This window comes from Marmota flaviventris, chromosome 13, assembly GCF_047511675.1.
Source record: "Marmota flaviventris isolate mMarFla1 chromosome 13, mMarFla1.hap1, whole genome shotgun sequence".
NCBI classification, from domain to species: Eukaryota; Metazoa; Chordata; class Mammalia; order Rodentia; family Sciuridae; genus Marmota; species Marmota flaviventris.
Genome location: NC_092510.1, coordinates 95605912 through 95623184, shown reverse-complemented (window position 1 = coordinate 95623184; position 17273 = coordinate 95605912). Strand labels below are relative to the sequence as shown.

Here is a 17273-nt window from a genome sequence, read left to right as displayed (position 1 = left end):
AACAAAGCATCAGGTTATCAGAGTGATATTGCAGAGAAGGAATATGGAGGATGGGCTGGAGGGGAGTGAGGCTGGGGACAGGTGACTAGGAGAAGGGTCTGTGAGAGTCTAGGTACAAAAGGACGAACGGGAACTATAGTATGAGGAAAGAGGGAGAGAGAGGGCTAGTAGAGAAAGACTGAAATGAAGCAATGGTGAGTCTGAGTGACTAATTCAGCAGGAAGGAGGGAAAGAGGAGAGGCCTACAGAGTTGTGTCTAACTAGGAAAATGGTGAATTACTAGGTGGTGAATCTCCTTACTTGGCTTTAAGGAAGAGCTCTGGCATGAAGACTGTTCCTCACACTATTTTCCAAATGAAATACTTAGTTATTTCCTTTAATATTATGAAATTTGAGTGAAAATTATCACTTGTCAGATTCCAAGGGGGAGAAAGTAAAACAAAATAGCAACTCCTTTCTAACGCTGAAGACTGATCATTAGCTATAGCAATGCCCAACAGGCATCTCTACAGAGATTGTCTGTACCAGGACCTTGATGATTCTTCTGCCACTCAGCAAGTCACCCTATATAATTTATTACCACAAATAATGTTATTATCTAATCCCTGTGAAGTTTGGTGAAAACTTCAGATAAAAGGAAAATTTTCATATTTACAGGAGAAACTTACAGCCTTTCCTACCTGATTATAACTTACAGAGTTTGGGGTTTTCTGGCAAATGCTACTAATACCACTTTTTTTTCCTAAGTAACTTTATTTTATTTGTTTATCCTTTCTATTTTTTTTTTTTTCAATGTGGTGCTGAGGGTTAAACCCAGGGCCTCACGTGTGCTAGACAAACGCACAAACACTGAGCCACAATCCCAGCCCCCAATACCACTTCTTAGTAGTGTCAAAATATCACCAAGTGTTTTCATAAAATATGCATAAACAACATAAACATTAAGAAATTCTTGGAAAACAAGCCTTTGCTAAAATAGCATTTCATGCAGAATACTATCCTTAAAAACACAGCTTCAGAATGAAAAGGCTTCATATTCCTATAGTCATTAGCAGTAGCACCAATACTATGCATTTCCCAGTCACTAAACTGGCAGCTAATGGCATTCCCATGACCAGACAAGATGTAACAGCGCAGGCCCCTTGAGGTGGGCAACTTTGCACTATAGGGAAGAACTCCTGCAGCCAAATTAAAGAACCTAAGACCCATTAGCCAGCTTTACGGGAAACAATACACAAAGAGTGAAGAGGGAGCCATATAATAAATTTATGGGCTCACATACCTGGCATCAAGGAATCTTGATCTTAGAATCATAACTGCTTCACAAGTGCTTTGTTTGAGCTGCATCTGAATGGAACTAAATTTTCGATGGATGATGCCCACCATTCTTTCAATCTCTTTTGGGGAAATGGGACGCGTTCTACTCTGTTCTCGGAGAAGGTTCATCACATGTGTAGTGAACTCATTACATGCCTGTAATGGAGGACCAAAAAAAACACTTCTTAGAAAACTGATATTTTTACATTATCACATCCAGACATTAACTTATCTGAATTTCTACCTAATTTGCAGTCACTAATGCCATTGTGTAGAGGGTAAGATAAATAAAACAAAGATACTTGGGAAATAGCGGTGATGTAGTTAGATGGGGCGGGAAGATCTGAAACTGAGTGGCCAGACATGCAAAGGAGACACATTGATCAACAGCCCTTCCCAACTCTCCTTGTTCTAGTTCCAAAGTAAGGTTTTTCCACTGGAAGGTGCTTGCTACTATTTTATGTGTGTACACACACACACACACACACACACACACTTTTTTTCCCTACTCCCTCTAGTGTTTTACATTTAGTCAACAAATGTTTACTGCAAAATTAAGTTCAAACCTTTCCAAGTGATATCAGGGACACAGAAACAAGCAAGATGGAGACCTGGCCTTCAGTGAAATAAAACATAAAAAACTAATTCTCACACAAGGAAATCAGTACATAATGTAACAGGAAGATATTAATAAGGGCTTCTTCCTACGTTCCAAGGAGGGAGTGTTCTCATCTGGAAAATTCATGGGAGAAGTCATGTTGGGCTACAAAGAATGGGTAGTATTTCTGAAAGGTAGAAGCAAGGAGAAATTCTAGGCACAAGAAAAACTCTAGCACTAACATCATGTAGCAATTTCAGTGAGTGGGTAGGAGGAACAGAAAGATATGTAGAAAAGAGGAAGGCCTAGTTTCTTGTTTAGGTAGGAGTTAGGGATTGTGCCCAGGCCTCAGGTGTGTTAAGCATTATCTCTACCCCTGAGTTACACCCCTAAGGCAAGAACTAAGGATTGAATAAGCACATGACAAGCATGCCAATGACCTAGTATAATTCGGCTGCACTCATGCCCCGGTGGATAAAAGGAACCTCTGTAAAGCAGCTCAGCCCTTCTAAGTAGGGGCAGCAGGAAAATTAGAATAGAAAATTTGAAAATAAGAATTAGACTTGGGACCCAACTTTTTACCTAACAATGCTTGGACACTGTCTCTTTCAGTTCACTTGCTCTCTTTTAGACCTCAAAACTGTATAACTGGTTCTACACTGAAATTCAGCTCTTCCTTGGTAAATAAAGCATCAGTCTACACTCTTGAATAAAAATAACATCTAGCATTTTTGTTAAAAAAGACAGGATGCAAGATTCTGCGTTTTACCTCACAACCCTCGCCCCCCGTAGGATAGGCAGACAGAATGATCACTGTTCAAGGCAAAACATATTTTGAAATTATAATCATGTCCACTTCCCTACAGATATCCTGAACATTGCTCACATATAATACATGGTGGTTTTTCTAACTGCTCATTAGAGAACTAACCTTTTAAGTACACTGGGTATTTTACTTGAAGCTTTTACAGAATTTTTCTATAAATATTTTTAAGGTGAGGTAAAATGAATCTTCTTACCATTTATTTCAAGTTGTTTTTTAAAAAAAATATGTTCAAATCTTAAGAAAATTTAAATTCCCTATGAGTAGTGACCCCACATTATACTTATGAGATTCTTAGAATACAGAACTGTGCAATACACACAGTAGGCAACCAAGACATCCCCAGATGGATGGGTGGGCTTTCCCATCATAATTTTTAAGAGTGAGGGACGTTCATATCCAGGAGCTCATTGCCCCTGGGTCATGAGTACAGGATTCTTAACCTCAGTCCATGGAAGGGGTTAGGATATCTGTGGCAAAATGTATCCTGGGAAATTGTATGTCACTTGTGTGCACAGATGTGTGAGGATCTGCAATTTATTTTCTTTTTAGATTCTCAAATAGTCTGTAACTAAAAAAGAGTTAATAATTATTGTCCAAGGTTATAATATAGTAAAATAGCATGGAATTCTTTAGAATAAAACCAGATTTTGTTCTATATTTAAGAAAACCAATATATTTTAAAGTAAATGTAAAATTTTCCACTATGTTATCAATTTGGATTATCTTCTGCCAAGCGAAAAACAACTGGTCACCCAGCCAAGAAATATTACTTTTTTTTCTTAAACTTTCTTTGAGGATATGTTTATATAATTTCCAAATTATATAATTTGACAATATTCACCTTCAGTTTTCATATCAGTAAAATGAAGAAAATCAAACTTAAAATTTTTCTCCAAACTGGGATTAGCGAATCTACAGCTTCATACCTAATTCCATAGAATGTTGACATGTGGTACAAAAATACAGTATGTTTGGGAACTGCTGGGTTAACCAAAATTTTAAAAGATTTATTGGGCATGGGAGGACAGTACTACTCAGTATTTTTATGCCAATATGCATAGAGGAGAAACGATATATACAACTTTACCAAAATTTGGCCACTCAAACTCTAATCTCCAGATCAGTGCTATCAAATAGAAATATATACTAAGGCACATACAAAAAGTTTTAAATTCTCTAGGAGCCATCATTTCAAAAACTACAAAGAATCATTTTAACAACGTATTTGATTTAACCGTATGTATGAAAAACATTTCAACACACAATGTGTTTAAAAACAAAAAATGTTATCAAGATATTTTTACATTCCTTTTTGTACTCTTAGAAAGCAGTGCATATTTTACATCTGTAGCACATCTCCATTCAGATCAGGCTAACTCTTAAGTGCTCGCTAGCTATGTACATTGTGAGTAGTATATTATGAGACAGCACAATTCTAGAGTGTATTATGGGCCAATGAACTAAGAAAACCCTTTGGGAAACACTATCCTAGATAATCCTGGATATATTTATATTTTTATTCTTCACCGCCACACATTTATAAATGCAGAGGCAAGACTCATTTATGAATGTCCTTAGTGAAATATTGGAAATTATTAATCTTTGTATCCCAACCCTTAAGTATGTCTTAATAATCTTAATGGGAAGCACACAAAAAGTACTTCTATTGCATATCAAAGGACAGCTACCTTAAGAAAAAGCATTCTGAGCTGGGTCACTCTTTTCACAGCAACATTTTTACTTGAAAACAACATTGATAAATTATTATTATTTGGAGTTGGGTAGCTGGCAGATGTTTTCTCAAAATGAACCAAGTGAGCCTCTCATGTCAAAGAAAATAGCTGGCAGAATTTGTGCCCATGATAAAATTTGAGTTTTCAAGTGGAAATTAGAATTTTGGAAAACTTGCATCATACAGTGAGCTTGACAGTTTCCCTGTAGACTTTCTGATTAATTCATTGTTGATATTAATATATACATGTATTTTAGTACTGTATAATGAAATGCATTAACATTTGGAAGATACTCCAAATTCAGGGAACCAATACTTTACAACTGATCAATGCATCACGTTACAAAGCACGCACAGGTAGAAGATCTATTCCAAGAGCAAACTAGATCAATAGATTTTAAAGGAGAACCCAAAAAGTTCATTGATGTGGTTTCAGATTTCAACTCATAACTAACCTGTATAAAACTACAACTTGTCAAGTATTGATATAATATTTTTTTAAATCCACAATTTTCTGAAAAAGTTATTAATATACTCCTTTCTTTTCCAATGATGTATGTGTGTGAGGCCAGATGTTCCTCATATACTTCAACATATGACAACAGATTGACTGCTGAATCGGAGAATCAAAATGACTTCTATTATGGCCAGCATGAGAGTGTGTGAAAATGTAAAAGTAATGCCATTCTTCTCACTAAATTGAGGGTTTGGGGTTTTTTAAAAATAAAACTTTGAAGTTATTTTACTTAAGATGTGATTGCTTGTATCGTTCTTAAATTAACTAGTAAATACTTTGAATTTTCCTAGCTTTAGTTTCTATTATAATAAATATTGATAGATAAATCCACCTAGGTGCAGGGGAGGGGCTCCAATAATTTTCAAGAGTCTAAGTTCTATAATTGAGAAGGTAAAGAATTGCCGTACTGGGATATATGAAGAAGCACTTTTAACTTGCTGTGTAATTTCTTAATTCCTACAAACCCTAGTCACACATTTTGATAACATATCCATGGCAAGGTATAGTCTTGGTAAATAATTCAGGACTCTTATGTGCATGACATCTGAGATGTTAGCTTTCTTAGATTTTGTCTGGCTGAATTTTAACCACAATGGGGGTCTTTGGTTTCTAAGAAGCATCCAAAGGCCCATTGAGAAAAAAGGGGTTAAAAGCAAAAAGTTTCTGTATCTAAAAACTCATAATTTCCTAAAACATTTGCTGAATGTCTCACAACTTATTAAGTGAAGCCATCTATGAATACAAATGCTGATTAGCAATTTGGCAATAGCCCAACATTCACAGAATTCACATAGCTTTTCTTTAAACCAGTAGTTCATACATGATTAATTAGAACATCTCATTTATGTAGTGTGCACTTTAGCTCATTACTCTAAGTAAAATTCGTTAAGTATTTACATTTAGATAATTAAAATCTGGGTACACCCTTAAGAAAGATGCATACACTTTAGGCAAAGTGATTTTTTTTCCTTTATACCACTGAAAGTAAATTACAGCCTCATTTACAGCATCATCTGTACCAGTTTCAGAGCAGAGCACAGCACTGCCTCATCTACTCTGTAAAAGGTACACATTTTAAAACATATGAATGTAGTAGGAATGATCAAATGACTGCAGAGTTATTCAGAAGGGCCACACAAACATACCTGTATTGATGCTGTTCATGATACAGAAAGCTTATTTCAAACATCTGCCTTATCCTTCATCCCATCTACAAGACTATATTATTAAGACATTTGGAGAAATCTATTATTATTTTATTGTTAAGTGGAACTGTCAGTTAAGAACTTTCTGATCAATGTCCATAATATAAATGCATATACACCCTGGTTCATTGGAATATTTAGGAAACAAGAATTTTAATTCCTTGAATTTCCTGATTAGAATATTGACTGAATTCTCTTTTTCTTTTAATTCAGCTGTCATGATTCAGCTGCTTGCATGTTTTAAAACACACAAAGTTCACATAAAGCATGGAAGACTTCATCTGATAAAAATATTTCCAATCAATTCTTTTCATAAGCTTATCTCTTTGCCATTTGTTCCTTTCTCCTCAAAAATTGAAACCAAGTAATAACAGTTTCTTGAAAGATTTGTATTCTAGATGTCTTAGTGGTATTTTTGGGCTAGTAAAACCATCTCTTCAATATCTACACCTATTTGATTTACACAGAAAACTAAAGCTCTCAGTTTTTTCTCCATTTTGTGATAATGCTTTGTTTAGTTGTGTATTCAAGATTCAACTTTTATGTTTAAGTTCAAATAACAGAATGTAAAATCAGAGAGTGGACAAGCACTGATGTTGAGGAAGTTTTCAAATGAGTCAGAGATCAGTTCTAAAAACTGAATTATTCCTTGTAACCATTCAGGAAAATTGATTGTAGACAACAGATCATAACACCCCCTATTCTTTTTGACCAAAAGAAGAAATCTCTATTAAAAGATGCCCAGCCAGGTGCAGTGACCTGTGCCTGTAGTCCCAGCTACTCAGGAAGCTGATGCAGGAGGATCACTTGAGCCCAGGAGTTCAATTCTAGCCTGGGGAACATAGTGATACCTGGTCTCAAAATACAAAACAGAACAAAAAAAAGTAGATACCCCTCAAATTTGCATTGCAACCATTTTCTAAATGTCCTTAGTAACTTTGCTAATAACTCTAATACCATAGATTTTATATTTATTGAATGTTTGTTAAGTCAACAAACCTTCTTATTTGGAGATTAAAAAAATGATTCTGTCCAAGCCAATTGGAATAAGACCAATATACCCAAGAAACAGTCACAAAGACAAAAATATCTGTTGTACCTCAACACTTCTCACTGACTCAAATGGTTTAGGAACATATCTCATGAGAGTTTTATAAAGATTATGTTGTGGGTTAAATTCTTTATGATAACTAATACTCAATAAATGGTAGTTATAATTGACAATAAAAATGACAATTTTATAAAACTCATGTTGTGTCTGTCATTCTGTAAGTCCTACTCTGGTTACCTAATATAGTTCAGCCTTCTCATAGTCTGAATAAATAGTTTCCAAAGTTGAAAAAAAAAATTGAATATAAAAGGACTCATTTTATTTATCAAGTTTGGGATCATAAATAAAATTGATACACAGAGTCAAATAACTGGTAACTTGGAAGACAAAAAGGGAATACTCAAACACTCCTTCCAGCTAAGGAAAAGCCTCAGCATTAAAGCCAACAAGAATTTTAGCTTCATGGCACATGCCTGTGATCCCAGCTACTTGGGAGGCTGAGGCAGTAGGATCTCATGTTGGAGACTAGCCTCAGCAATTTAGCAAGACCCTGTTTCAAAATAAAATAAAATGGGCTGAAGATGTAGCTCAGTGGTAGAGAGAGCATCCCCAGTGGGGAGTTCAATCCCTAGTACTAGGAAAAAAAAAAAAAAAAAGCAAAACTCTTTCCATGGAGAACTGAACAAAAAGGCCATGCTTGGGAATGTGAAATATAAAGCTTACACCAGGTAATATCCTATCCTGCTTAATTATTAAGAAGAACAGCAAAACAGAACCAAGGCGGCACAATCTCTACTGTGATAACAACAGCATTTTTAACTTAGTAAAAGAAAATTCCTTTTACAAGCAAAGGTGATTTTTGCCGGCAAATATTAACATAAGCAGAGATCCTCAGAAAAGCATGAGGATGTGCCTTTAAATCCTGCACTCATTCTCCATTCCCAACAATCCCCTGCAATCTCTGAGTCTTAAATTGTTTGCACAATCTTTTGCTACTGCCAAATGATACCTGATTGGTCTTGAGCACATCCAGTGTATATACTTGGTTCCAGTGTTCTGCTGGATTTGGGGTGAATACAAAAGACATCTATGAACTCAGAGAGCAGGTTCCTTAATGCTTGGGAAGGGTTGGGACCTTTACAACACTTTTGCCTTCAGCAAAAATGTATTTCAATATAATTATAGTAGATAGCTTTCAATATGTCATCTCTATTACAGCAGCTGTAAATTATAAAGTGAATTGCCTGTATACAAGCATTTCCTTCTGGGACAAGCAAAGTGTGAGAGCTACACAGAGCATAGTGTATCCTTCCTCAAACAGATGTCAAGGTCAAATCTCATTTGCAAAAACCAATGAGTCCATTTTCTTGGGTAGAGAAGTGGAGAAACCAAAAAAGGCTAGCTCAATTGAAGGTCTTCAGTTCTTAAAAGCAAGAATTCCTGAGGACCACTGGCTTAAATTCGTTAGAAACTAAGCTATTTTAACAGTTGGGTCTTTAAATTATAATTTTAAACCTATATTTAAAAGGTAGAGTAAAATGATTTTTCAAAACTTGTAGCTAATCAACAAAGAAGACAGAAGCAACTGGATTTGTTTCAGCTAGAAAAAAGCAATGCATCTGAGATGAAGTATTAGAAGACCATTTGCAGCAAGCTTTGGAAAATTGTCGTATTCCTGATGGGTATCAGAATCAACAAGTCACAATTAAAATAGTTTGGTTTCCTTTTGGATGGTAGTAATATTCAAGAATCTTACTTTAATATATGTTTAATGCCTAATATTTCAAAAGCATCTGCATTTAGGTGGTTAACATCAAGAATCATTAAACCTGAGCCTATGGAATAGAGACATATGATCAAAGAACACTTTGGGGGGAAAAAGTGTTTTTAGAGACAATACCATACCTAACACCCATACTGAGACTTACAGCCTGAATATGATTTTGCTCAAACTGTAACTCTAGTCTGCTTAGCTTTGTAAATGTGGCTATGCTTAGAAGGTACTTTAATTTACCGCAGTGGTGGTGTTTGTTAATTTTATGGCAACCTAAATCCAAACAGGTTTTAGATACATTTTTTATTACAGCTTCATCGCAAAACACAGTAGAGTGAGTGAATAACTCTAAGATTCCAAAGTAGTTTAGTAAGGCTCAACACAAATTTCTAATGAATCCTCTGCCTTAACATATATGTTCTTCCTATTTACTGATAAGCTTTCTGTCAGTGTATCCATGATCACTCGAGGGAAGAAAAAATAATTTCTGGAAAGTAATTAAAATAGTAGGTTTTCCATTTGCTTTGTTCCCATTTCAAATGTAATCCAACATAGACAAATTGGAGAAAACCAGTACCAGTAAATTATTTTTCAATTCTGTGTGAGTACCAGTATAATTCAATAGACAAATATGGCACATTGTCAAAACTGACTGCAATGCCTGATTCTAACAATGTGTGGCACTGGACAAACCACTTAACCTCTGTGAATCCCACTGTCTTATCTATAAGATAGAAATTATGACATGATTTATTTTAGAAATGCCACCGATTCAACTCATTTACCTGTTTCACCCTTCTAGTAATACCAAACATATCCCTAAAGGTCTAGATGTTCTTATATCCTAAAGAACTGAAAGGAGGGCTGGGGTTGTGGCTCAATGGTAGAGTGTTCACCTAGCATGTACAAGGCCATGGATTCAATCCTCAGCACCACATAAAAATAAATAAAATAAAGGTATTGTGTCCAACTACAACTTAAAAAAAAAAAAAAAACCTGAAAGTTAGAGTTGACTGTTTTATGTTAAAACTCACTGATAATTAATAACTTGGGAGAACTACAAACAAAAGAGCTATAAAAGCTAGGTCCAAAGACAACCCAAGGGAACTAACTGCTCCTATGCAACTTCTAAAACAATTCAGCACCTACAGAAAAAAACTGATTCTGGTGAGTCTGCCAATTAGTCCTCATACCCCATTATTCATTTGTCCATAATGATGCAGAGATTTCATATATCTATCTGTTCTTTCTGAAAGTATTAACAAGAAGAAAGGAAATATACATTTAAACATTTACTAGATGACTGTACCCAGAGATAAGACTCATGATTACATGTTATCCCAATTTTATATTTAATGCAAAATAACAAAAAAAAATTAACTTATGTAGAACTTGTATCTAATACATATAATTTTATAGAAAAAACAAAACACTCAAATTGTCAAAATTAAATAAATAAATAAAATCTTGGTGATCTGATTCTGGTATTAGCTAAGAGTAGGGTTATTAAAATTCTCATGGGAAATTTTTAGGCATATTTCTAAAACCATGAGGCTCAAGTGCTGGTCATCAACTGATACCAGCTTCTCCAACCTTCAACAGGGCCACAGGGGAGGGGGTGGGGAGGGAGTAAAAAGATAAGTGTGGAGAAACATGGCAAGGACAGTAAGGAACTACCTCAATTGCTCAGCTGTACAAGGTGACTGGTGGTATTTACCTAGTAAATATGTATAGATGTATTTAACATAAACTTATGCAATTAGGATTGTATAAATTAGAAACACTTTATATTGTTTATGCTCAGGGCAACCTTTTCAACCATGACTTATTTTGTTTACTCTTAATTATTCATATGTCAAATCAGAAAGCTGATTTTTTTCATGTACAATAAAAGATAACTTTTTCCAAAATTCTTATTTGCACATTTTCCACCAGAATTTATTCTTATAGATTAGATATAATTCTGGGTCCCAGAAAATCCTATTCAGAAAATAGAAAATATTTCATAATATTAATTTACATTACATTTTAAGATAACACTGCATAAATCTTTCTACCTTCCTTAAAAACATACTCACCCCTGGGGTAGAATTCAGCATTTGTTTAATACCATTATATCCAGATTATTATTTTATATATATATATTTATATAACTATTTATACAACTAAATCCTCTATCTATCTGAAAGTGTTCAGGGATCTTATTAAGAAAAAAAATCATTAAGCCTGAACAGGGGTTATGGAAGGGAGTTTTGGAGGGAGAGAGGGATGAGTAGCACAGAGGATCTTCAGGACAGTGAATATACTCTGCGTGGTCCTATATGGGTATACATTTATCAAAACCCATGGAATGCACAATGCCAAGAGTGAGGCTTAAGGTAAACTAATGGACTTTGGGTAATGATGCATCAATGTAGGCTCACCAACTACAACAAATGTAACTCTAGTGTGTTTCTATATTGACCTCATTTCTTTTGCTCTTTGAGTTAACACTTACCCCTCACAATGGGGAATGCTCTGCATATGCAGGGGAAGAGGGCATATGACATATCTCTATACCTTCCTCTCAATTTTGATGTGAACCTAAAACTGCTTAAAAAATGTATTTCAGGGGCTGGGGATGTGGCTCAAGCGGTAGCGCGCTCGCCTGGCATGCGTGCGGCCCGGGTTCAATCCTCAGCACCACATACAAACAAAGATGTTGTGTCCGCCAAATACTAAAAAATAAATATTAAAAAAAAAAAATGTATTTCAATATAATTATAGTAGATAGCTTTCAATATACTTAGCAAGATCCTGTCTCATAATAAATAAACAGAAAGGGCTGAGTATGTGGCTCAGTGGTTAAGTGCCTCTGGGTTTAATCATTGGTACCAAAACAACAGCAACAACAACTACTACGCACTGGGAACCCCACTTCACACTTAAGTGTATGGCTTTTGAGAAGTTAACTAGCTATTTAGTAAAGTGTGTATGCTTGAAATTATATGATGTCTAAGACTTATTTTTAAACACCACATCTCCCGTCCCCCCCCGCCCCAAATTTTTTTTAAATGGCCAGGTGAAAGACAAAATAAAGAGTGGCAAAGTGCTGACTGTTTTCCTGGGTGATGGCTGTATAGGGGACTCTTTATTTTAGGTTGAAATTAACAATAGGCAACTGTTTTGTTGTCTTGCTTTTATTTTTGAGGGGGTGAGTCTTGCTATGTTGCCCAGGTTGACCTGTAACTCCTGGGCATGAGTGATTCTCTCGCCTCTGCCTCCCAAGTAGCTGGGACTATAGGTGGTACCAGCACAACCCATTTGCAACTGTTTTTGATCTAAAACTTAGCAATTTCATAGAATTTGATCTAATACTATTCTCTTTATTTTTGTGTATGTTTTAAAGGTTTCATTATAATGAGCTTCTTTATTAATTTTCAAATAAGAATTCTTATCAAATAAGAATTCCTCAAATTAAGCAACATTTTGGTCTTAAACTAACAACTAAAATATATTTAAAATGAACCACAAACATTTTACCTTATTATATTAAATCTAAGACTCACTTGTTTTTCCCTCAAGTTTTAACGTCTTTGGAGTTTAGAAGCATTTTGTAATCAATGGCATTTTAGAGTTAAAACAGCAGTCTGAATTTTCTTGGTAGTGCATAAAAAAATGGCACAGCTTAAACTCAAAGATATCTTAGGTTCAGTGAAGGACTGTTAATAAAATTGCTGAGAACAAGAATTTTAATCCTTACTCCTTTTGAAATCAGGAATTCAGCACACAAAGCCTGGTATCTTGAGGTACTACCCATAATTATCCTGGGATGTATCATGCTCAGAAAGACAGGCCAGAACCTGCTTACTTAAGTAATGCAAGTTAGTTCCCTTTCCTATAGTCTGGCACAATCCATAAGAATTAATTCCTAGGAGGATTCTAGAGCTCACAGCATAGGAGATAAAAGCTCACTATGCAATGCTTCCCTTTAAAAGTTGTTAATGCTTATGAACAAAGCCGGTGCATAAATATAATTACACCGAGCTCTGAAGGGCACCAAGTGGTGAGGTTAGAGGGGAACAATGGCTGCAGGTGTTGTAGTAAGGGCATGTGAATATGAGGAATAAAGAAAACTAAAACATGTGAATAGGATAAAACAGGGTTAGATTCACCTCCTAAATTTCAAAGAGTCTCCATTTCACAATTCCAACAACTCACTTGGGTTTCTGTATCGACCCCATTTCTTTTGCTCTTTGAGTTAACACCTACCCCTCACAGCCCTGAGAAGTGGTTAGCATGGTCTACCAGAAGAGAAATAGAGGATTTGTGCAGGACTATGAGAGTGGCGGCTGCTGACCTGTTCATATTTCTCCAGTTCTGTGTGATAGATTTGTCTGATCTGGGTCAATTTGGCTCTGTAATCTGAGTGTTCAATAGAGTTATCTGAAGAACCTCCAGAGGCTGCCGCGGCTGCAGCTGCTGCCGCCGATCCCCCACCTTTCTCAGGACCTGAAACCCCTTCTGCCAAAAGCATATTGTCCAGTCTCATTAGCTGGGGATCGGGAGGGTCTTCCTCCTGGGCTCCTCTGATGCTGAGACCTTCAAGGAAAGAGAGAAACAGAGAAGAAGCGAGAAACAGGACAAATAGTGTGAGTTATTTTGTTTATTTGAGAATATGATTAAACAATATCAGTGCACTACAATTCATGCTGAAAACTTCATTGCTCACATTTTATCAATAAGCTTGAATAAGTATGAAAATTACTTTCAAGAAAATATTTACATGCATCCTCAAATGTCTAATACCACTCCCTCCAATTTATCCCAGATTGGATCCTTAGAAAAAGGTAACCCTGACCTCTTGGCATATCCTAATCATCCAAGATTCTCAGATTTAGATGATTTGAGCATAAAGTGGTTAAAAAAAAAAAAAAAAAAAACTGGGGAGGGATGGTTAAGAAAGGAAGAAAATAATTCCAGAGATATAAAACAAGTTCATCAAATGGTGGTTATTCTCTTTCTGCAGTTAGAGAAAAAGAATAAAAATTCTCATAAAATAATTTTAATTCAAAAGTTATATCCAAAAATTAGAAAATAAACAAGATTAGATGGCTTTTTTATCATGTAATTTCAGAAGAGAAATGCATACAATATGAGGTAATTAATTGTACTTGAGTATCTATATTATTAAATGAATAGAATTAAGCAAACTATAAAACCAGGACGCTAAATACAGTATTAAAAATGTGCCACTGACATGGCTATAGTGCTGGGCACACTAGCCTCAATCTAATTTTGCTTTTAAATCAAACTTTCTAAGTGATGCCCAGTCAGCATCCTCTTCTGAGTACTATAGATCACAGCTGACAATTCATAGGTTTAATCAGGTCACATAGGCTTTCTGCCAAGATGTTTTCAACAACACAGAAGACAAAGTTTTAAAATAATTATGATGGTATAAAAAGCACCAGAGTCATGACAGCTCAAATCAGCATTTTCATTAATGTGCAACATAATCTAAAATATCCCAGCCCAATTAACCTCTGTAAATCTGTTTAAAAGAAGGTTCCCCACACTAGTCATGAGACTTCTAGGGACAAAGGGGAAGGAAGTTGGCATCTTGCATGTTTGCATTTGGATTCTGCTTTGCGTCTGTACCTGTTGTTGTTTATCCACAGTGGTGCACACTCTGTGTCTAGTGTAACTTACATGACAGTAACATCTATAAGCTGCCAAGTATTCAACTGATCACTAGCTCTGTGATTTTATGTTAACCTAGAACTACCATCAATTTTTTTAAGAACAGACTTCATTCCTAGATGTCCTGAATTATAACCACAGCATGACTCTTTTTTTAAAAATCTGTACTTAGTTGTCTTAACTCAGATGAACAAATTAATAATTCCTTCCCCTCAAACACTTTAAAGATGAAACTTTCATTTAAAAATACACTTCAGAATAATTTCAACTGGATAATAAAACGAACTCACCATAAATTAAAATTATGTCTGTTAACCATTCAGAGATAAATAAGATTTGAAAACTATAATATCCTTAGATAATAAGTTCATTTAAGGAAGCAAGGATAACTTTCTTTCTAAATCTATATCAACCCATTCATTGCTAAAGATAACTAAAGATCTAATGTATTTGCTATTTCTTCTAGAATTCGAAAAAGCTGCCTCATATTGTTCTTGAACTACCCCATATTGGTTAATTTGATATTTTTAACTTAACATCTTTTATTTTCCTCCTTTTTCATTCACTAAAATGTTTTAAATATTATAATCCCATGGTTTGGACACACTCATAGGTCATATGTCAAGTTTTCTGTGTCCTTTACATGTTGTAAGGCTTACTATGGACTCTTTTCTTGCACTTTGGGTTCTGTTTCACTTTATAATGTTTAAGTTTCTCCTTTTAAACTTAACTTTTGCTCACATTTTTGTGTACCTGCTGTTTCTCTTTTGGATTTACAGATAATGGTGTTTCTGGAAATGTTTATCTACCTTTAAGGTTCCATCAGTTTTCTAATTTTCTCTTTATATATGAACACATTGATCTTTTCCCTATGGACATGTAGTATAGGTCTTTAATAGTAGATCAACAGCCATTGTCAAAATTATTATACTATTCTACACTTTTTGCACAGTGGCAGACAAAAGATGCTCAATGACTGATACTAAGGGAAGCAGACCATAAGGAAGAAAGAAGGAAATCCATCAGAAAGAAATGGAAAAGGTACACACTAATTAGCCATCTATAACACTTTTATACATACCTAATATGTATATGAACCATCACCACTATACCAATAGAAAGCACCCTTAAGTTCAATGGCAGTGAACACAAGAATAATTGTTAACTATATACTTTCAGCTACTATAATATTCTCCTGTCCTGTGATAAGTAATCTTATTTCAAAATTGAAAAGTATATCAACATGTGTTTGCCTCTAGAATAAGAAAAAAATGTTTTAATGCAATTAAAATTATTTACTTTCTAAATTATGTGCATCAGATATCATTAAAAAAATTTTCCTAACAAAAAGTTCACACTCCTTTGGAGAAAAAGTACTAGAGTTCTTTGCAATTAGGCAGCAATGAGAAGCCTATTTATCAATAATGAAGTCATTTTTATAACTTTATTTTGAAAAGTAAATCAAGTTTTTTTCTATTAAGCAAAGTAATGATTAAGGTGCTCTAAACAGTAATACCTGGTTTCCAAAATTATTTTCAATTTGAATATTTCTATTTATTTCCTTACTTTACATTCAAGTTACTCATCTGTTCTTCATCCTACCTGCCTATCCACTTACTATTACTTAGCTTACTAAACTTCTGAAGTCACCGTGTGGCTTCCAATCATAATACCGACTCTTCTGGGCACCTTTAAACATTTTAATGAACCTAAATTCACAACAGCCAGAAAGAATCCAAAAGATCCTGATGGCTTCATTGAAACTTGGTAAAACAATAATTGAAAAAACTGGTTATTCTTGCTTTATATCCAAAATGTATGTATATTGGATCATATAAAGAGGTTTATAAAGTTTTATATCTAAGCCCTTTGGTCACCACAGCATTATAAAGATGGGGAGAAAAAAACAGCAGCCCTATTTGCAATCAACTTATATAACAACAACATTCATTTCAATCTCTCTAAGATTTAGATAAATCATACAAACACAGTAAAACATTGTTTAACAATGAACTTGGCTTTGTTATAAGCCCACAATTTTTGCATATCTTTCAGCAAATCCTAATTAGCTGTCTTTCAACATGCTGTGCACCTGCCCCACAGATAATGGGAGAGAGCATCTGCATAGACGACTGCATTCGGAGGGCAATAAATAAATTACGGGTCAAATTATTACAAAGCTTTCTCCGAATATATGCATACCCTTCACAATACTAAGCTGCAGATGTGAAAAGTACCTAAAGCCCACTCAAATGGTATGATTACGGGGCTGTTTGAGTTTAATAATCTGACTGTAATTCAGGCATTTTCAACAGCTCATTAAGGGTTCATTAATATATAGGCAAGCTTTTGAATTATAAATAAGCAGATTAGAAATCTGTATTGGCTAGATTGTACAGTACTAGCCTCTCTAGCAGAATGACACTGTAACACAATGAAGGCTTGACCTGAGAGGAGGAGATGCAAACTCTCGGGGCACTGAGCTTCTTGGTCTCTATTTCAAGGACCGAGCCCACTGGACCATGACTAACCTCTGTTCATTTGGACTGAAGAGTGGCTTCAGAACCCAGC

At 35.0% G+C, this 17273-nt stretch overlaps 1 protein-coding gene across 3 annotated transcripts in view; it reads right to left on the bottom strand.

Annotated features, from left to right (window-relative positions):
• Pbx3 (PBX homeobox 3) overlaps nt 1-17273 on the bottom strand; it is a 206360-nt gene that overhangs the window by 36572 nt on the left and 152515 nt on the right. For all 3 annotated transcript variants that reach the window (XM_027944263.2, XM_027944273.2, XM_071600960.1), the window contains exons 3-4: nt 13360-13601; nt 1283-1473 (exon numbers count right to left, since the gene is read on the bottom strand). In XM_027944263.2, coding sequence (XP_027800064.1) covers nt 1283-1473; nt 13360-13601 — 433 coding nt within the window. The remainder of the gene's footprint in view (nt 1-1282; nt 1474-13359; nt 13602-17273) is intronic.